The sequence below is a fragment of the Mixophyes fleayi genome, chromosome 11 (assembly GCF_038048845.1).
Source record: "Mixophyes fleayi isolate aMixFle1 chromosome 11, aMixFle1.hap1, whole genome shotgun sequence".
NCBI lineage: Eukaryota > Metazoa > Chordata > Amphibia > Anura > Limnodynastidae > Mixophyes > Mixophyes fleayi.
In genome coordinates this window covers 84,924,826-84,947,562 of record NC_134412.1, presented here as the reverse complement: position 1 = coordinate 84,947,562, position 22,737 = coordinate 84,924,826, and the positions used below count along the sequence as shown (strand labels likewise).

At 41.5% G+C, this 22,737-nt stretch overlaps 1 protein-coding gene and 1 long non-coding RNA gene across 7 annotated transcripts in view; one reads left to right on the top strand and one right to left on the bottom strand.

Moving 5' to 3' along the window:
• Positions 1-22,737, top strand: part of GPR153 (G protein-coupled receptor 153) — a 55,277-nt gene that overhangs the window by 24,718 nt on the left and 7,822 nt on the right. The window contains exon 3 of the mRNA XM_075190059.1: positions 5,245-5,674. Within this exon, the coding sequence (XP_075046160.1) occupies positions 5,245-5,674 (430 nt within the window). The remainder of the gene's footprint in view (positions 1-5,244; positions 5,675-22,737) is intronic.
• Positions 1-22,737, bottom strand: part of LOC142106976 (uncharacterized) — a 260,709-nt gene that overhangs the window by 237,394 nt on the left and 578 nt on the right. For all 6 annotated transcript variants that reach the window (XR_012679831.1, XR_012679830.1, XR_012679832.1 and 3 more), the window contains exon 2: positions 19,207-19,285. This is a non-coding gene — a long non-coding RNA (uncharacterized LOC142106976). The remainder of the gene's footprint in view (positions 1-19,206; positions 19,286-22,737) is intronic.

Below are 22,737 nucleotides of genomic sequence, written 5' to 3'. Positions count from 1 at the left end.
GCAGCCGTAGCCGTTTCCAACCCCCACTTTATTCTATTAGTATACTATAAAGAAATAATTAAGCTCTATATGAGCTTGCAGCTAAATGTTTACAATATGTAAATAATAAATTATTAGTACCTAAAAAATAAAAGCAATAATGTGCACAGATAGCTTAGTGCCGCTCCTTTATTTTTGCCTCCTCAGGCCGGAGCCTGTGTATCTTTACACTAAAATCCGTTCCTAATGAAATTAGGTATTTGGATTATTTTGCTGAAGGACATGTCCTGAAAAATGTAAGTGGTAACAAAGTAGCAACTCAGACATTGTACAAAGGTATTATAATCCATTGAAATATAACATTGCAGACGAGGTTTTAAGAAGCCGAATCTGGATACAATAAGCCCCTCCCATTATCCACCCCCAAACCACGCCCAGATTGCCAAACTGCTTCCATCTTCTCACGAAGCCCCCACCCACTTTCTGAGTCTAAGAATCTGGGGCCTGATTCAGTAAGGATCTTAACTTGAGAAACTTCTTATTTCAGTCTCCTGGACAAAACCATGTACAATGCAAGGGGTGCAAATAAGTTTTCTGTTTTGCACATAAGTTAAATACTGACTGTTTTTTCATGTAGTACACAAATATCAACTTTAAATTTCAGTGTACAAATAAGCTATCAAGAATTTGTGTGCTACATGAAAAAACAGTCAGTATTTAACTTATGTGCAAAACAGAATACTAATTTGCACCCATTGCATTGTAACATGGTTTTGTCCAGGAGACTGAAATAAGAAGTTTCTCAAGTTAAGATCCTTAATGAATCAGGCTCCTGGTCTGTTGGGCGGTACGAATAAAACCATTTGTTCAGAGAAGGAAAACTTGTGCTAAAAAGAGTTGCACATTTAATATAATTGCAAAGTGATCAATTCCTTTTCATAATGCAACCATTATATAGCAAAAAAAATTCTTTTTTACGATGTGGAAAAATAATTACTAAATAAATATGAGGGAATATTGGATATCCATTAATACGCCAGTATTGATCTAAACATTGCAGCGCTGCTTCCAGAGTAAATGAAGCATTAATTACATATAGTAGGTGGCTGTGTTGAATATTGGAGATTGTGTTTGGTATTGGAAAGACATTATTATATTCCTATCTTTTTCCATTAATTTGGAAATTCTAGATTAGACAGCTAAAGACTCAATATACGATTTCTCTATTGATTGTTCCAGGTTACAAGGCAGAGAAATTGAGATGGTAATGTTTTGCATGTTACAACAAATAGCATATTAATGGATGTTACAGTCATTCTATAAATAGTTACTTACATAAATTCCCATTTATAGTGGATTTTCATGATTATGTATGAGTTCTGGTGACCTAGAATGCTCATATTCCGTCTTTGACCTTCAGTTCCACAATAAATTCATGGCTGGACGCCTGGCTATTTTTCTCTTTCAAAGTACAGGGATATATATCATGCATGTATAAAGTTTTATATTATTAAATCAAGGAACATAAAAGACACATGAGAACGGCAGATGAAGAAGGTGTAGAAACTCGTCTCCTGCATGTAGTTAGAGGATTACATGACACGTGCGGAGGATTTATTCTACTGCATTAATAAAATTGCATCTCTTCCCTGCACATTTTGTAGGAATTGATTTTCCCTATGACATGGCTCTTTAGAATCATTTAAAAGTTCTTTCAAGCCTATGGAGAAAGTAGTTTGACATCTGCTTTGTCTGTTCTTAATATTACATTACTTCTAGGCAAATAATAAATATAGTTTAAGACTGAATAAGAGTAATGACGCCAAGATAAAGTGAAATTGTTGGAGGAAGAAAGAAATAAAGTGAGTGAGATAGCACCGCGTAAGAGAAGAGGTGAATAGGGATCAGTTTTAGCAAAAGTGAGAATACTGGTTAAGAAGAATGGGTAAATTATTAAGGATGAAGATGAAAATGATTTGTGATGAGAAAAGAATGATGAATAAACAGGATTAAATATTAGGATCTAAGATGCAATGATGATGAATTGATGGGAGGGTTGAATGATGAGTAAAAAAATGGTATGATGGGAGGGGAGGATGAAATGATGAGGAATAAGGTGGTATGATAGAAAGGTTGGATGGAATGATGGGGAATAAGATGGTATTATGGGATGGGAGGATGGAATGATGAGAAATAAGATGGTATGATGGAAAGGTTGGATGCAATGATGGGGAATAATGTGGTTAGATGGGAGAGGAGGATGGAATGATGAAGAATAAGGTGATATGATGGGAGTGAGGATGGAATAATGAGGAATAAGGTGGCATAATGGGAGGGGAGGATGGAATGATGAGGAATAAGGTGATATGATGGGAGTGAGTATGGAATATTGAGGAATAAGGTGGTATGATGGGAGAGGAGGATGGAATGATGAGGAATAAGATGGTATGATGGGAGTGAGTATGGAATATTGAGGAATAAGGTGGTATGATGGGAGAGGAGGATGGAATGATGAGGAATAAGATGGTATGATGGGAGAGGAGGATAGAATGATGAGGAATAAAGTGGTGTGATGGGAGAAGAGGATAGAATAATGATGAATAAGGTGGTATGATGGGAGAAGAGGATAGGATGATGAGGAATAAGGTAGTATGATGGGAGGGGAGGATGGAATAATGAGGAATAAGGTGCTATGATGGGAGTGAGTATGGAATATTGAGGAATAGGGTGGCATAATTGGAGGGGAGGATGGAATGATGAGGAATAAGATGGTATGATGGGAGAGGAGGATAGAATGATGAGGAATAAGTTGGTATGATGGGAGGGGGGGATGGAATGATGAGCAATAAGGTGGTATGATGGGAGTGAGGATGGAATAATGAGGAATAAGGTGGTATGATGGGAGTGAGGATGGAATAATGAGGAATAAGGTGGTATGATGGGAGAAGAGGATAGGATGATGAGGAATAAGTTGGTATGATGGGAGGGGGGGATGGAATGATGAGCAATAAGGTGGTATGATGGGAGGGGAGGATGGAATAATGAGGAATAAGGTGGTATGATGGGAGTGAGGATGGAATAATGAGGAATAAGGTGGTATGATGGGAGAGGAGGATAGAATGATGAGGAATAAGTTGGTATGATGGGAGGGGGGGATGGAATGATGAGCAATAAGGTGGTATGATGGGAGGGGGGGATGGAATGATGAGCAATAAGGTAGTATGATGGGAGGGGAGGATGGAATAATGAGGAATAAGGTGCTATGATGGGAGTGAGGATGGAATAATGAGGGATAAGGTGGTATGATGGGAGAGGAGGATAGAATAATGAGGAATAAGTTGGTATGATGGGAGGGGGGGATGGAATGATGAGCAATAAGGTGGTATGATGGGAGTGAGGATGGAATAATGAGGAATAAGGTGGTATGATGGGAGTGAGGATGGAATAATGAGGGATAAGGTGGTATGATGGGAGTGAGGATGGAATAATGAAGAATAAGGTGGTATGATGGGAGTGAGGATGGAATAATGAGGGATAAGGTGGTATGATGGGAGTGAGGATGGAATAATGAAGAATAAGGTGGTATGATGGGAGTGAGGATGGAATGATGAGGAATACACAGACTTTTCTTTATTAAATGAGGTTTAATATTAGAAAATACACGCAATGCTTAATGTATAACAATTAAGATAACGACACACAGTAATATAAAATTATACAAGCGAGTTTCTCACAGAAAATAAAGAGAAATACAGAAATAGAAAAAACTTAGGCAATTTACTATCTGTTGCAGAAAGAAGCAGAAATATGGACCTTTTCCCCAACACACACTGGACTCCTGTAATATGACAATAATTGATAACATACAGTGACCATGTAAACATGCCTTTCAGCACAGCCCTCCTATCCTATGAGGTAACCAGAACAGCACTTTTCACACGTGGGTGTAAATCACAGTCTATTCAGAAATAGCCAGAAATTCCTATAACTGCCATATCTTTTCTCTGACTCATCACAGAGATATCATTTCCCTTTCAGTAAACATGTCATAACTTTTCACACCACTGCATATGAAATATGTCATTATATTGGTCCAATATTCAAGAAGATCCGTGATTACTGTAGTTTCCTTATGAGTTTGGCATTTAGGTTTGACATCTGTCTTAGGCCTAAACCCACTGATGATAAACACACCTAGAGATAGCTGGAAATATGGATAACAACATTGTCTTTTTATTAGCCTAAGATATCATTGCATCTGGGGAAGAGCTGGAATTGTTTTTATTTCTATACACCCTGGACTGGACTCCAGACCACTCTAAATTATAAATAATCCAATCTGGCTAATTATACACACAGCCTGTTGACACTTCCTTGCTAAGTGACAGGACTGACACCTTCAAATATAGCATCCAGTTTAGATAAAACCAGGCAGATGTGAAAAGGTAAATTAACTTCTTGTGTGCATAATAAGCGGAGAACAAGCATCCATATGTTTTCATTTTATTAACTCGTGCTTACGTCCGAACCACTACGATACATAATATGTTGACACTATATATATATATATATATATATATAAGTGATAAGCATAGTAATACTAAAGATTAAATAATGAGCACGACAGTTCTATATATTATTATTATTCTTTATTTATATCGCGTCACAAGGTGTCCGCAGCGCCGTACAAAATACAAAAGTACAGTACGGACAGTATACAAGGGTACGACAGTACAGAGTAGAACAAGTATAGCCAAGACTTCAATATCTCCAAACATACCAAGTAGAGTGGTGTAGGAGTAGAAGAAATGGTGTTGAGACAGAAGGGAAGAGGGTCCTGCTCATAAGAGCTTACATACTAAGGGGAGGTGAAACGGACAGCAGGCACAAGGGGAGTCAGTAGAGGGGTTCAAATACAAGAGGAGACAGGAAAGTGGAAGGTGATGAGAACGATATGGTTATGTGGATGATTGGTAGGCCTTAAGGAACAGATGGGTTTTGAGAGCCCGTTTGAAGAAGCCAAGATTAGGGGACAGGCGCATGAAGAGAGGGAGGTTGTTCCAGTGAAGGGGGGCAGCACGGGAGAAGTCTTATATATATATATATATTTGTGTATGGGTGAAATGAAGGGCGGGATAAGAAAAAATGGGGAGTGGGAGGTGACACCCCATCTACATTTTATTACCTTTGTGCTTAGTTTAATCACTATAGAATTGTAATATGCTAATGTAATTATTCTTCATATACTGATTTTTTCATGCCTAGGTTGAGCAATACCAAGAAGCAAGCGGTGCACACCGTGATGGGAATATGGATGGTATCTTTCATCCTCTCCACCTTACCTGCAGTTGGATGGCACAATCCCACCCAGAGGTTCTACGCCGGAGACTGCCGTTTCATTGTCACTGAGATCGGACTGGGTTTCGGGCTGTGCTTCCTCCTATTGATCAGCGGCAGCGTGGTCGTGGGGGTGGTCTGCATCGGTATCTCCCTTTTCCAGACATTTTCTATACAAACCGGGCAGAATATTGACAAAAATAAATTTAATGTGCCCACTATTGTGGTGGAGGATGCTCACGGGAAGAGGAGGTCATCCATTGATGGATCTGAGCCCATTAAGACTTCACTTCAAATCACCTATTTGATCTCTGGGATTGTATTTATATATGACTTTCTAATGGGATTCCCTATATTGGTAAGTACTATCTGTATGTAATTATGAAAGAGAATATATATGAAATGATCTGAAACAGGCCAGGCCATGTCTATCTAAAGTGCTTGACGTTGATATCACACAGTCAGATTTGAGGGGCCTCCATCATATTAGAGATGTTCACCTCCACCAGAGCCATAGGCAAACCGAGGGGGAGGGGGGGGGGTTCCTATTGCCTGGAAACCCCCCTCTAAGCCTGGGGCACTGTATAATTGAGGTGGCTGGACCCTGCCCTCGCTTCACACGGCTCTGCTTCAAAAGAGAGCTGCATGCACCTAACAGTAGTGCACGCAGCATTGTCCATGTATATTATAGGGACAGGATGAGTTGGAGAGCAGCCAAGCACTGTCTAATATCACACCCACTGGCGGCGTGGTGTGGAAACCCCCCTCTACAAATCCTGCGTTTGCCCCTGAGAGCCTACGCTCAATGTCTCTGCTGGACAGCCTGTGGTAGTTCGTACCTGCCAACAGATTTTCCCGGGGCAGTCGCAGGAGGTGTGGCTTCCACCATGGGCGTGTCTCGGCGATGACTAGGGCATGATTTATGTGGATTGGGCTTGGTTTTTGGTGATTTGAGAGTACAGCCGAATGTGTCAATCAGGAATGTTGGCAGGGATGGAAATTCTTTCCATGAAACTCACCCATTTCTGGACGGATGGAGGAACAATAAAAAAAAAAAAAACACTGGCCTGGAAGATTCCTTTTAGTGATTATATAGTGGGCATAAATAGTATTTAAAAAAAAAAAAATAGTGCTGTGTAGAGCTTGCAGCAGCCATTTCTCACTATTTTTGAGGCTTACTTTTTACTTGAGGCCACCGTGATGTTATATATTTCACATTACTGGCAGGAATACCTGCAATTGCAAGAGAAAGAAACACCATCACTTGTTACGTTAATAAACTAAGTAGTAGCTATAGTAAAAATAACAAAATCATTGCAATTGAAATGCTGCAGTGTTCTGTGTTACTTTTCTATGAATCCACTGTCTAAGGCGTCCCTTCTTTCTCCCGTCAGCCAGACCAAACTCCCGCTCCGTTGCATGTCGCTATATTTATTTGCAATCCGATGCCCTGTGGAAGAAGTCAAGGCGCACCAGTGTACATCGATGAGCCATCAGCAGGAGGGTTTCCTTCTGTCCCTTGGTCGTTGTATATTGTAATGAGGCCCAGGGTGTTGTATAAAGGGAGCTGGTGTTTGCATATAAAGATGCCCTGTTTGCATATTAACAAAAATGTGTCTGCACACTCACTTTTCTATGTCTATATTTTGCATTGCATCATCCTTAAACCTGGCGTATAAATGTTTCCGGATTAAAGATTCGGCAATTGTCACCATCCGCTCCAAACTTGGCTTATGTAGGTGCAAATTCTATACCTTGTAGCTAACGTACTAACGTATTTCAAGTTAAAAGTGGTCGTGGGTGAAGCCGCGCTTCCTTACGAGTATGTGCGCAGCCACAATATCAGTACAACACCTCTATGCGCCCTAGAACCTACTTCATCTTTTATATTATATAACGTATTACAAGTAACTGAAAATAAGATGCTTCTCAAAACGTCGTGTTTAACTTGCTTCTGAATGCTCTCCCTGTACTGTACCCGCACGTTACCATCCCTCATCTGTCTATCCAAGTGCAGGGGGCTGAAAATTCAAATAGGCCCCTATATAGGGACACAAATTATGTGCAGTGCCTGGATTTCGAACAGTGATGCATATTTACTTTGTGCAAATCCACTTACATGCATCTGTACACCAGGAGCCATGTGTATATGTGTAAATGAAGGAGTGACTGTCTAAGTGTAAATCTTCATGTATAGCAGTAGTAGCCCATGTGTGTATACAATATATTATCTCATGTTTGACTCTAGGATTATACAGGAAGCTGAGGATTGATCCTCGAGGTCTTCCAGCTAAGGGGATTCAGCCCAGTGTGCTGTGGTCCAAACAACGATGAAATATGAATTGTATATTGGGTGACCACATGTTAAAATTGTCAACCACGTTCAAATCAACATTACATTCACTTGAACATAAAAGCTTTTCTGGCAATGATTGCACAAACTTCCACTGCGGGGAAAGAACAATGGTTATATGTTTCTGAATCCCTTCCAACTTCCTATCAAATTGCATGTTTAATTCATCCACTTTTTCCACTAACATTTTAAGTAAGATTGATAGAAATATATTATAAGTGATAGATAGTTAGATAGATAGATAGCTAGATAGATATTATAAGCGATAGTTAGAAAGATATTATAAGCAATAGATAGATAGATAATATAAGCGATAGATAGTTAGATAGAGAGAGAGAAAGATATTATAAGCGATAGATAGAAAGATATTATAAGAGATAGATAGATAGAGATAGATATTATAAGTGATAGATAGATAGATAGATAGATAGATAGATAGATAGATAGATATGAGATCAATGTAGATATGAGAGATAGATATGAGATAGATATGAGATAGATAGATAGATATGAGATAGATAGATATGAGATAGATAGATAGATAGATAGATATGAGATAGATAGATATGAGATAGATAGATATGAGATAGATATAAGATAGATATAAGATAGATAGATGATAGATAGACAGATAGATAGATAGATAGATATGAGATAGATAGATATGAGATAGATATAAGATAGATAGGTAGATATGATAGATATAGATAGATAGATAGATATGATAGATAGATAGATAGATAGATATAGATAGATAGGCCTCTACCTATAATTTGCTCTCAGCCCTGGCTATACACTATTCTGACCGTGGCCGTGCAGTCAAAGTTCGTTCTCCGTCTCAAACTCCCTACAAAGTTGCCAAATACTTTTCATTTTGAAACTTGCAGTTTATTTGAACTATGCATCATAGGCACACAAAAATATCTGATCATTTTAGATGGACCCAATAGGACAGTAAAGGTAGCACTTAGCATTCATTTAATACTGCAGTGGTTTTGAAAATTGCCGTTTACCATGAACAACAAAATGTTATTATCCAGCAGTATTTATTTGCAAGTCAAACAGAAATGATGTTTTGTGAAGTCCTTAGCGCTGATGACAATCCAGAACCAAATGCAAGCTCTGTGGGTTCACGTACGTTTGCTGGTGCCTGGGGATCTCGGGACATTTAGTCATGCTCATAACCATGACGACTACAGCACTTTCTCCAAAAACTGCACACCAGGCCCCTTGTGCTTCATGCTTCAATGATGTCACCAGTTCCTAGTGAAATGACATACAATTGCTAAGCAATCTGCCAACTCATCATGGGATTCTGTAGTAAGTTAGTTTCCCCATTGTAATGCCGTGCATCCTTCATTAACCGTAGGTAATCGCAAGGCTGAGAGTGGATGGGAAAGAATTACACCCTTGTTGGTGTGTTGTAGACTTCCGTCATCTACCGCAATGGGTGAACCCTTTGCTCGTACCCCGTGTTTCTATTAGAAAGGCTTGTTTGGCACCTATCTTGGTTTTTAGTCTTTTCTTTTTAAGGGTAAATTATACAGGCCCTGTGCCAAAACAAAAATTTGCTTTTTAGGGTTGCCAAGTATAATGTAATTAACCTATTTTCATTACAGAAATCCATAGCGCCCGCTGTCCTCATAGAATTCTCCTAAGAAATGCTTTGGCATCCAGTGACTGAGTGATTATCATTAAAGAGATTCTTGAAGAACATTTGCATAAATATGCTCTTTAAAGTTGACATGGCAACAATTTCATTACTATTTGATTGTATTTAGGTGGACCCGTTATATTCATTTAAAATCACACTATTGCCTTTAAAACCACAAAATAAGAATTTTTAAAAGTCAGTTATTGCTGGAGTAATTACATGAGCTACCTCTGTTTTTAAACCATTGGGGGGAATTGACATTACTTCAACATCACAGATTTTCCTATGAGGTGCGTGACACTTGTTTCAAATTCCTGCTGATATATTATTACAGATATATGTCTCTTTCTTTGATTAAATTCATTGTGTTAACTTGTTTGTGAGATTAAGGGTGTTGTGCGGCCCCTATGAAGGTTAGAGGGCTGCCCATGTGGCCCCTGAAGTGTATCACATTGCCTATCACTGGTTTAGATTAGATGAAATCAAACGTCTGGTTGTTGTCGGCTAGAGAAGCTTTTTAATTGATTGCATAACTTTTGTAGAACTTTTTTATGAATGTAACAAAGGATCTTCATTTATAGATGCTTGATGCACAAGTTATTGTATATTGAGCTGAGCCACTTGAATGGTTTTCACCCCCTCCCAATTTGAGGTTTCAGGATGTGTCAGTATGAATAGAAATAACTAGTCTACCCAAATAAGTTTTAAATCGTTTTTAATGGGACATTTGGATGCACTGAGTCTTCCTGTTGTAAAAACTGCAGCGACTGTCTTCCTATAAGTGGTGCAGTTCATTTCCTGGCATTAAGTAAAGATCAGGGGCACCAAATAGAGATCCCTACCTATTATCTACATGAGAGGGTTAGGACATGGGGTGTACTTCTGTTACCTGTTACTTTGTTCATACACAGCAAAGTACAGCAGCTACAATGCAAGGAAGTAACTTATAATGTCCATGTTACATCATGTTAGACAACATTCTTTTCTATTGTCATGACAACAGCCTTGCGCATACTATACTGAACTGTAAATTCCGAACATTCCATTCTATCGTCATGACAACAGTCTTGCTTACACTATACTGAACTGTTATTTCTGAGCATTCCATTCTATCGTCAAGGCAACAGCCTTGCTCATACTATACTGAACAGTAAGGCCGAATATTCTATTCTATCGTCATTTCAACAGCCCTGCTCATACTATACTGAACTGTTATTTACGAAGATTCCATTCTATCGTCATGACAACAGCCTTGCTTATACTATACTGAACAGTAAGGCCGAATATTCTATTCTATCGTCATGTCAACAGCCCTGCTCATACTATACCGAACTGTTATTTACGAACATTCCATTCTATCGTCATGACAACAGCCTTGCTCATACTATACTAAACAGTAAGGACGAACATTCTATTATATCGTCAAGACAACAGCCTTGCTCATACTATACTGAACTGAACAGTTATTTCCAAACATTCTATTCTATCGTCATGGCAACAGCCTTGCTCTCACTATACTAAACAGTAAGGCCAAACATTCTATTCTATCGTCAAGACAACAGCCTTGTTCATACTATACTGAACTGAACAGTTATTTACGAACATTCTATTCTATCGTCATGGCAACAGCCTTGTGCATAATATACTGAACAGTTATTTCCGAACATTTAATTCCATCGTCATGACAACAGCCTTGCGCATACTATACTGAACAGTTATTTCCGAACATTCTATTCTATCGTCATGGCAACAGCCTTGCGCATACTATACTAAACAGTTATTTCCGAACATTCTATTTTATCGTCATGGCAACAGCCTTGCGCATACTATACTGAACAGTAAGGCCAAACATTTCATTCTACCCTCATGACAACAGCCTTGCTCATACTAAACTGAACAGTAAGGCTGAACACTCTATTCTATCGTCAAGACAACAGCCTTGCTCTTACTATACTGAAGTTATTTCTGAACATTCTATACTATCATGGCAACAAGCTTGCGCATACTATACTGAACCGTTATTTCCGAACATTCTTTTCTATCGTCATGGCAACAGCCTTGCTCATACTATACTAAACAGTAAGGCCGAACATTCTATGCTATCGTCAAGACAACAGCCTTGCTCATACTATACTGAACAGCAAGGCCGAACACTCTATTCTATCGTCAAGACAACAGCCTTGCTCATACTATTCTGAACAGTTATTTCCGAACATTCTATTCTATCATCATGGCAACAGCCCTGCTCATACTATAACGAACTGTTATTTACGAGCATTCCATTCTATCGTCATGACAACAGCCTTGCTCATACTATAATGAACAGTTTTTACTGAACATTCTATTCCAGCGCCATGACAACAGCCTTGCTCTCACTATACTAAACAATAAGGCCAAACATTCTATTCTGTTGTCAAGACAACAGCCTTGCGCATACTATACTGAACAGTTATTTCCTAACATTCTATTCTATCGTCACGGCAACAGCCTTGCTCTCACTATACTAAACAGTAAGGCTGAGCATTCTATTCTATCGTCATGAACCCAGTCTTGCTCATAGTATACTGAACAGTAAGGCTTTACATCAGTTAGAAGGCTGCCCTCATATTCATATAGATTCTCCTGCCAGCTCACTCTCCATATCTAACCGTGTACAAGCACAAATGTAAATATTTAACCCTGTGCCTGGGCGTGACTGCAGGTCCCTAGCAGAACTTAGTTCATTGTTAACTCTAGGATCATTTTTATTCCTAGTAAAACTGTATAGACCTCAACAACACTTAACAAGGGATTACAACACAATAGGTCTTATCGGATTTTAGGGAAACCCTTTTAAAGTCCAGATTAACCTGTCGATTTTATGTGATGTTTCTTACAGTTTGTGACTGCGGCTCAGGCTTGCTAATCTTTTACTAAATGCTCTGATGGAATCAGTTTGTGTTACACAGCCTGTCTCTAATTCTGCCAGCTGCTTTCTTTGGATTATGACTGATTTAGATCCCTTGTCATTCATTTGTGTCTTGGCATCCGGGCCATCAATTTACAGATTGGATATTAACCATAATATTTACCAAAGTCATTTCCTGTAAAGTACCACATGCATTCCCTACAGTAACATCAACTCCGCCGCTTCCAGACACAGCAAACAGACGAAGTCACATACTGGGAATATAGGTTTGTATTTATTATAATGTTCTTTATAGGTCATCTGTTTAATGTGTTATCTGTTTGAAAAGTACCAGACAATCCATCACTCACTGCTCCCACATACTCGCCAACATTCCATTCATGTTGTCCAACGGAAAGCGTTACTGTCCCGTGACTGTTGGCAGGTATGTCTTCGGACTTTTGCGGTGATTCACATGATTCCAAACAGCTGATTATCCAGTACAAGAAAAATACAGTTTTTTAAGTCATCCGCAAAAGCAAAACAGTGAATAGGATTGTGTTGTTGTTGTTGGTGTTTCTATACCATCACAGTACGTTTGTTGACCAGATGGATATAATAATGGTTACGGTATCTTATATTGGTTGACAACTATATACGTAAAAGACTGGACCACATTCACCCCCATTGCGGTCTCTATAATTTATTCATCATATCATATCATATCATTGGGCAGCACGGTGGCTCAGTGGTTAGCATTTCTGCCTTACAGCACTGGGGTCATGAGTTCAATTCCCCAACATGGCCTTCTCTGTGTGGAGTTTGTATGTTCTCCCCGTGTTTGTGTGGGTTTTCTCCGGGTGCTCCGGTTTCCTCCCACACTCCAAAAACATACTGGTAGGTTAATTGGCTGGTAACAAATTGACCCTAGTCTGTGTCTGTGTGTGAATATTAGGGAATTTAGACTGTAAGCTCCAATGGGGCAGGGACTGATGTGAGTGAGTTCTCTGTACAGTGCTGCGGAATTAGTGGCGCTATATAAATAAATGGCGCTATATAAATAAATGGCGATGATGATATGTAAACTGAGCAAACCTTACTAACTGTGCCTGCCGGCAGAGGTATAATTAGGTATTTTCGCACCCTGAGCACAGTTTTGTAATTACACCCCCTTTGGAAAATTTTATATCATGTCCCCTTCTCACCATGTCACACCTGCTTTTAACTATTTCATACCCCTCTTTCACTATACTGTGTTACGACAACAGTGTCTCTACCCACTATGCAGTTATCCATGTGTAGAGGAAAAAATATACTGAGAACTATAAATTCATTTTTGCTGCTTCATTACCAACCACATTGCATATATCCACACTGCACTTTTTCTAATTAAATCTATTTTATTTTACTTCTGCCTCCATTTCCTCGTTTTTTTTTCCAGTATGATATTGCTCCGCCCTTGCCCACTTCTTTTGTCTGTGCCCCAGGCTCCTGCCTCTGCTGCCCGTCCCTCGTTCCTGCCCTGCCTGATAGTCACTATGGATAGTGTCAATATCATAGTTATCATTGTGATGATTATGGACCCAACAATTATAAGAAGCTATCCTGCTGCTGGCTATACATGTTATAGAGGTCATAGATGATATGTTGGTGACTGTGGTTTGTTGTAGAGATAAAGACTCACAACCTCGATAACATTGATAGCTATCAATAGACTCCTTGTACCATCAATGTGGAGCCACATTTAGTAAGAAATCTGAAATTCTCCCCTTATATTTTTATTTTCCTTTGTATTTGAGTGATGCAAATATTAAGTGTTAACCGTTTAAATTTTCTTCTTATAGGACGTTACCTAGTTTATATAACGGTGCTAGTTAGTCTGCTTATAGTGCTCATCGTTGAGTAGAGGTGCCATTGTTTGTCACCTCTACATCGTAATATGTTTATCTTCCCCTAGCACTCTCCTGTTAATCTTACTGCAGCGTGATAATTCTCTCACAATACTATAGCTTGGGGACATATTGGGAGAAGGGTATGATATTACTAGGGAGGGGGGTGTCCAGGACGGGAAGGATTAAATATGACAAAAGAGCAGTTCATATAAGACATGTCTATCATATAGCCTATGTTAATATAAAGCTATTTCTGTGCACAATTAAACAAAGTTAATTGGGTTACAGTCTCTTCAGGTTATCACAATATATGTACTGTACCATGGTGTCTATACCCCTCTATACCCCATAGCTGCACTGGTCTACGGCAATTTATTTGTTTAAATTCATGTCCTCCAACGGATAACAGGATGATCATGAGGAGGCCTTAGACACATGGGCATTAATCTTAATTTAAAATGATCAGCTTCTTCTGCAGCATTAAAGGTTAAAAGCTTTGCAGAGAACTGCAACACTGTTACAACAATGTACAACCAAAGTCTTAGAAGCTTGTAGTGAATAGATAGAAGAGCACAGACTAGAACCTTTTCAAAGTGAGTAGATACGTGTAAAGTGGAATGTCCATCTCACAAGTAGATATGTTAGAAACTATTTTCTTTTCCTTTTTTTTGCAATTTTGTCTAGCAGGAAAAAAGGCCGCAATAATTTGTAAATCATCTTATTATCAGTTGGGGGCAATATTATTGTGTGATTTTCCCATTTAATTTAAAATATGTCCTTCCTAAAATAAATCTAATACAAGTTTCCATTCTTATTGGAGCCATTTGCATGGAGGTTGTCAGTTAATACACAGCCACTACAACATTTCTTTTAAACCATTTTTCATTTAGAAATGCTGATTCCCGGCGCTTTCGAGTAATTTTTTAAAACGGCACTTTTTTTAAAGACAGAGCCCATCGGGTGTTCAGACATTAGAAGGACCCAACAGAGAGGTGGATAATTAGAGCAGAGTCACGTCTTCTTATATTTGTTACCTAACTTCAGCCACCATCACAGGCAAACCGAGGGGGGGGGTTCCTTAGTGCCTGTGAACCCCCCTCCAAGCCTGGGGCACTGTATAATTAAGGTGGCTGAACCCTGCCCCCCGCTTCACACCGCTCTGCTTGAAAAGGGAGAGCTGCGTGCACCTAACAGTAGTGTACGTAGCATTGCCCATGTATATTATGGGGATAGGAAGAGTTGGAGAGCAGCCAAGCACTGTCTAAAATTATAGCCACGCCCCCATTCATGCTGGTCACACCCACTGGCGGCGTGGTTTGGAAACCCCCCACCACAAATCCTGCGTTTACCCCTGAGCAAACAAACCACAAATCTTTGTAGATTTTACCCAAAATAACCTAGTCCAGGTCAACATTGATTTGGGATCAATCAGACGTCAATAGAGCCTGTCTAGAACTCATGTTTTCCAATATTCACAATCTTCCAGTATGTGTGGCCATCAGCCAAGCAAGCAACCAGATCTGTCCAATTAGGTGACCTAGTCTGAAGCCAAATTAGACGCAAAGATCTGAGCGACCGTATATCAGTAGATTTAGGCTTTGCTTTATAGATTAAGTGATAGGTGCCTTTCACACCACCCCCACATGTGAAGGATTTAAATGACGTAAACATTATTTATTCTATATTCCTTTTGGATATTTGGTTGGAATGGACTAAGGGGTATATTCACTAAACTGCGGGTTTCCAAAAGTAGAGATGTTGCCTATAGCAACCAATCAGATTCTAGCTTTCCTTTACTTAGTACATTCTACAAAATGACAGCTAGAATCTGATTGGTTGCTATAGGCAACATCTCCACTTTTGCAAACCCGCAGTTTAGTAAATATACCCCTAAATGTTATCCAACGCGGAACATTTAGGAAGATTCACTTTCACCTATACACCACCCATGAAAGTGCAGACGGTCACACCATCATGTGGGTGTTATAAATAAAGGTCTTTTTGATTGAGATGCATCTTCGAATTTATAGATAGAAATAAAATTTAGATTATTTTTTTTGTGAAAAATGTATAGGTGAAAAGTTCATCTGAAATTCGGCTGCAGACAGGATTTTCTGTACTTGTTATAAAGATATTCTACAAACTGGTGTATTAATAAAAGAGGGATAAAAACTTATCCAATCTTTAACGTCTTGTGTCTATAGCCAGATTTGGAATAGATAAAGGTTGCATTTGCCTAGAACTTTTTAATTCTATTTTACAGTTATACAGGTGATATAACAAGTATTCATCCTATCCCCATAGTCACATTTCACAGTCTGCATTTATTTGAGAATGGTTTATATTTAAGCCACTGTAATGTGGATTTTGCTTTGGGTTATTGTCCTACTGAAATGTAAGTGTTCTCCAAGCTTCTCTCTCTCTGTGGGGTATATTAAAAGTGTTTCAAATCTTTTATGATTCCCCTTATTGATTCTTTTCAATAACCATTTCTTGGATTTGCTTTGAATATTCTTTGGTCTTCATGAGGAAGCTCTTAATTGGAAGTGCCCTTCCAAACAACAGCTGTGTAACCTCTCACAGGTGTATTCATTTTGAAATATGCCCTAGGTGGACTCCAATCTATTAGTTATATGACCGCTGAAGACAGCGAGTTGCACTAGTTTTTATTTACGTGTACCTTTGCAAAAGGCATGACTATTTATATAACAACTATTGCCTGTTTATTATTTGTAATGAATTAAATAACAATATTTACAGTTGTTTTTTGTGTGACATAACAGAGTATTTTGTTTTGATCAGTGGTAAGAAATCCCCAAATAAATCCATTTTGATTCCAATATTTAGGAAAGTAAAAAGGGAAAAATTTCAAAGGGGTGAATATTTTTAAAGCCACTATATTTGCCTATATTTATAGCATACATTCATTGTGCAGACTACTATACGAATTGAAATGTCAAGATAAAATATCATCTATATGCTCATCAGAGAGCGCCATCTAGTGGCTGAAGTATGCATACTCACCGTATGCATCCGTATCATTGGATTGCAATTTTGCTTGTCCCATATAAGCCAGGAATAGGACCACATTACTATATTCGCAAGTAGAAAAATGGCAAAAGTTTTACTGTGCTCCTAATCCACCCATAACATGTCCAAATCCATGTCCTACAGACCAAGGACCTCAATAAACTGAGATAGGAAGAAAACTTGGGTGAGACTCTCAGCCCTGAGGTCCCGAATACACAAAAGAGTGGGTATAACCATTTTTGCGTTGGTACCTGGTACCATCTAGACTTGGCACCATTTATCCCAACACTTCATCTTCCTGCGGGCGTAACTCTGGGACGGAGGACACCCTGTCCATAGCAGGTGGAATTATCCCAAACTTGAGAAATGTCTGTAGAGAAGTCTCCACCTGCTTATTACACAAGTACAGCTGTCACATAATAATAACTCTTATTACCTCCTTTCTCATCCAGTCACTGACATTTCCAAACACACACAAAAGTTAATTGGACTTATCCTTTTAGTAGCAAGGGGCCTAATTGCTTTTAACTGGAACAAAATTGACCCTTCACCACCAATCAAGCCCCTGGATATCTTATTATGCTGATAACCCATCGTCCGCCAATTAACTCTGTTTTTCTTTTTAATTTCCTTCTCGTGATTATCACGTTTGCTATTCACTGACAGCCCAGTTCCCCTCCCTCTGTTCTTCTTTACTAACATGCCCAGACATATCACCACCCAAAACTATATATTCAATTCTTTGTTCCTTCTCAGACTCACTCTCACCCTATTGCTCTATGTTATACTATGATTTACAACTTTTTCTTGTGCGTATTGTATTCTCTGATGCAATGTAATACCATACTTGCCAACTTTCTGTGATTGCCTTCCGGGAGCTGCCGTGGAGGAAGTGGGCGTGCGGGGGGCGGGGCTCCAAAATCACATCATTTTTGACCCCAACCACCCCCCCCCCCCCACCCCCATGACTTAATGACGCAAATGCGTAATGTTACAGCGGGGGGGCAGGGCCAAATTCAGCGATTTCCAGAGAATCCCAGTATTTTGGCCCTAGTCTGTGAAACTCACCTGAAATGCGGGAGTCTCCCGGGAGAGTCCACAAGTATGTGTAATACTTATCTGCTAATTGAGCATTGTACACTCAAACCCGGCCTCCCTCTTCCTCTGTGCCCCCCCCCCCCCCCCCCCATCCTCATTTCCCTCTCCCATCCTTCTTATTCTTTTGGTAACAATCTCATTGAATATATTTAAAAAAAAAAAATATGTATCAAAAACTCTTAAGGGTAGCAATATTCTTGACACAATGACCACCTTCAAACCCCCCTATATTATGAGCCGACAGCGACATGATTCTCTGTTCCCATCCGGTCTGCTGAATGTCAGAGGAATTGTAGATTTGTCTCCAATTCACATCTCACAGCAAGAAAATGAGATTAGTTGTACAATGTAATTTTGACATATCACAAAGATTCTTACTGGCCCAAAGAGTTTGCATTAGAGGACTTATCTCTTGTCGTCCTTATTTTAGCGAACTTCACCTAAAGCTATATATTTAGTCTTTTTTTGATTTTTGTTTTTATCTTGCATTCAGCTGTAAGTAATGCGCTGTTCTTTTTACTATACTTGATTTCTGTAGGCGGTACAAATATTTTCTGCAGCACTTTACCGTCAGGGGGACAAACAGCCTACAGTCATGGCCAAAGGTTTTGAGAATGACACAAATATTATTTTTCACAAAGTCTGCTGCCTCAGTTTTTATGATGGCAATTTGCATATACTCCAAAATATCATGAAGAGTGATCAGATTAAGTGCAATTAATTTCAAAGTACCTCTTTGCCATGACAATGAACTTTATCCCCAAAACAACATTTTACAATTGTACGACCACACCCACAAAAATATGTGGGCATGGTCGTACAATTTGGGGCGTGGCTATGAATCACTTGGCGTTCCCAGGAAACCCTCTTACAGAAAAAAAATTGCATTGTTGTGTACACCACTGAATGGTCACCAAAAATTGGGATTGTCCCACTAGAATCACAACATTTCACACACTCTCCTGCTCTCTCCTACCTGTTCTTCTCACTTTCAACACCTGTGGCTGCAGGTTTCCTTAGTTGCGGCTTGTCTGGATCCTGGAATGTTGGGAGCCCTATTTGGAAATAAAAAATGGGTAAATTTAGAAAATTACAGCCAGCCCCGGCGTTAAATCAATAGCACCCATGAGTAATAATTAGGCCTTCCTCCAGCCCCAACATTAAAATAATAGTATTCACATTTAATAAACAAACCTATTTCCCTCCCTACAAACAGCCCCAGCAATAAATTAATAGTATTTACATTTCAGAAATACACCTGTTTCCCGCAACCATCACTGACATTAAATAATTCATAGGCACATTTAATAAAGAGAACCCATTCTCCCCCACATTCAGTAACCCCTAAACCACCCCATCTTAAATTAATAATCAGCACTATAAAATTGCCCAACCATTACCCCACAAACAAAATTGCACCCATTAATTAGCCACCACCCACTACATTGCCCAAAGCCCCCTGTGCATCACATACACATTACTGTGCCCCATTATGATCGCCCTCCATGCTGCTTTTCCCCCTTCACCTGGCCCCCATCATCATTCTGTGCCATGCAGCTCCCCCCCCACTTCATCACACTGTGCCATCCTGCCCCCCCTCTCCTTCATCACTGTGCCATGCTGCCCTCCCTCTCCATCACTGTGCCATCCTGCACCCCCCTCTCCATCACTGTGCCATCCTGCACCCCCCTCTCCATCACTGTGCCATGCTGCCCCCGCTCTCCATCACTCGGTGCCTTTCTGCTGCCCCCTCCTTTTTTCCCTCATACTGTGCCTCTCTCTCTCCCCCCTTTTTCCTCATACTGTGCCTCTCTCTCTCCCCCCTTTTCCCTCATACTGTGCCTCTCTCCCCCCTTTTCCCTCATACTGTGCCTCTCTCTCCCCCCCTTTCCCCTCATACTGTGCCTCTCTCCCCCCTTTTCCCTCATACTGTGCCTCTCTCTCCCCCTTTCCCCTCATACTGTGCCTCTCTCTCTCCCCCTTTCCCCTCATACTGTGCCTCTCTCTCTCTTCCCCTTTCCCCTCATACTGTGCCTCTCTCTCTCCCCCTTTCCCCTCATACTGTGCCACTCTCTCTCTCCCCCTTTCCCCTCAAACTGTGCCTCTCTCTCTCCCCCTTTCCCCTCATACTGTGCCTCTCTCTCTCCCCCTTTTCCCCTCATACTGTGCCTCTCTCTCCCCCCCTTTTCCCTCATACTGTGCCACTCTCTCTCTCCCCCTTTCCCCTCATACTGTGCCACTCTCTCTCTCCCCCTTTCCCCTCATACTGTGCCTCTCTCTCTCCCCCTTTTCCCCTCATACTGTGCCTCTCTCTCTCCCCCTTTTCCCTTCATACTGTGCCTCTCTCTCTCTCCCTTTTCCCTTCATACTGTGCCACTCTCTCCCCCCCCTTTCCCCTCATACTGTGCCTCTCTCTCTCCCCCTTTCCCCTCATACTGTGCCTCTCTCTCTCTCTTCCCCTTTCCCCTCATATTGTGCCTCTCTCTCTACCCCTTTCCCCTCATACTGTGCCACTCTCTCTCTCCCCCTTTCCCCTCAAACTGTGCCTCTCTCTCTCCCCCATTCCCCTCATACTGTGCCTCTCTCTCTCCCCCTTTCCCCTCAAACTGTGCCTCTCTCTCTCCCCCATTCCCCTCATACTGTGCCACTCTCTCTCTCCCCCTTTCCCCTCATACTGTGCCACTCTCTCTCTCCCCCTTTCCCCTCATACTGTGCCACTCTCTCTCTCCCCCTTTCCCCTCAAACTGTGCCTCTCTCTCTCCCCCATTCCCCTCATACTGTGCCTCTCTCTCTCTCCCCCTTTCCCCTCATACTGTGCCACTCTCTCTCTCCCCCTTTCCCCTCAAACTGTGCCTCTCTCTCTCCCCCATTCCCCTCATACTGTGCCTCTCTCTCTCTCCCCCTTTCCCCTCATACTGTGCCTCTCTCTCTCCCCCTTTCCCCTCATACTGTGCCTCTCTCTCTCCCCCTTTCCCCTCATACTGTGCCTCTCTCTCTCCCCCTTTCCCTTCATACTGTGCCTCTCTCTCTACCCCTTTCCCCTCATACTGTGTCTCTCTCTCTACCCCTTTCCCCTCATACTGTGCCTCTCTCTCTCCCCCTTTCCCCTCATACTGTGCCTCTCTCTCTCCCCCTTTCCCCTCATACTGTGCCTCTCTCTCTCCCCCCCTTTCCCCTCATACTGTGCCTCTCTCTCTCTACCCCTTTCCCCTCATACTGTGCCTCTCTCTCTCTACCCCTTTCCCCTCATACTGTGCCTCTCTCTCTCCCCCTTTCCCCTCATACTGTGCCTCTCTCTCTCTCCCCCTTTCCCCTCATACTGTGCCTCTCTCTCTCCCCCTTTCCCCTCATACTGTGCCTCTCTCTCTCTTCCCCTTTCCCCTCATACTGTGCCTCTCTCTCTCCCCCTTTCCCCTCATACTGTTCCTCTCTCTCTCTCCCCCTTTCCCCTCATACTGTGCCACTCTCTCTCTCCCCCTTTCCCCTCATACTGTGCCTCTCTCTCCCCCTTTCCCCTCATACTGTGCCTCTCTCTCTCTCCCCCTTTCCCCTCATACTGTGCCTCTCTCTCTCCCCCATTCCCCTCATACTGTGCCTCTCTCTCTCTCCCCCTTTCCCCTCATACTGTGCCTCTCTCTCTCCCCCTTTCCCCTCATACTGTGCCTCTCTCTCTCCCCCTTTCCCCTCATACTGTGCCTCTCTCTCTCCCCCTTTCCCTTCATACTGTGCCTCTCTCTCTACCCCTTTCCCCTCATACTGTGTCTCTCTCTCTACCCCTTTCCCCTCATACTGTGCCTCTCTCTCTCCCCCTTTCCCCTCATACTGTGCCTCTCTCTCTCCCCCTTTCCCCTCATACTGTGCCTCTCTCTCTCCCCCCCTTTCCCCTCATACTGTGCCTCTCTCTCTCTACCCCTTTCCCCTCATACTGTGCCTCTCTCTCTCTACCCCTTTCCCCTCATACTGTGCCTCTCTCTCTCTACCCCTTTCCCCTCATACTGTGCCTCTCTCTCTCCCCCTTTCCCCTCATACTGTGCCTCTCTCTCTCTCCCCCTTTCCCCTCATACTGTGCCTCTCTCTCTCCCCCTTTCCCCTCATACTGTGCCTCTCTCTCTCTTCCCCTTTCCCCTCATACTGTGCCTCTCTCTCTCCCCCTTTCCCCTCATACTGTTCCTCTCTCTCTCTCCCCCTTTCCCCTCATACTGTGCCACTCTCTCTCTCCCCCTTTCCCCTCATACTGTGCCTCTCTCCCCCTTTCCCCTCATACTGTGCCTCTCTCTCTCCCCCTTTTCCCTTCATACTGTGCCTCTCTCTCTCTCCCTTTTCCCTTCATACTGTGCCACTCCCTCCCCCCCTTTCCCCTCATACTGTGCCACTCCCTCCCCCCCTTTCCCCTCATACTGTGCCTTTCTCTCTCCCCCTTTCCCCTCATACTGTGCCTCTCTCTCTCTTCCCCTTTCCCCTCATACTGTGCCTCTCTCTCTCTCCCCCTTTCCCCTCATACTGTGCC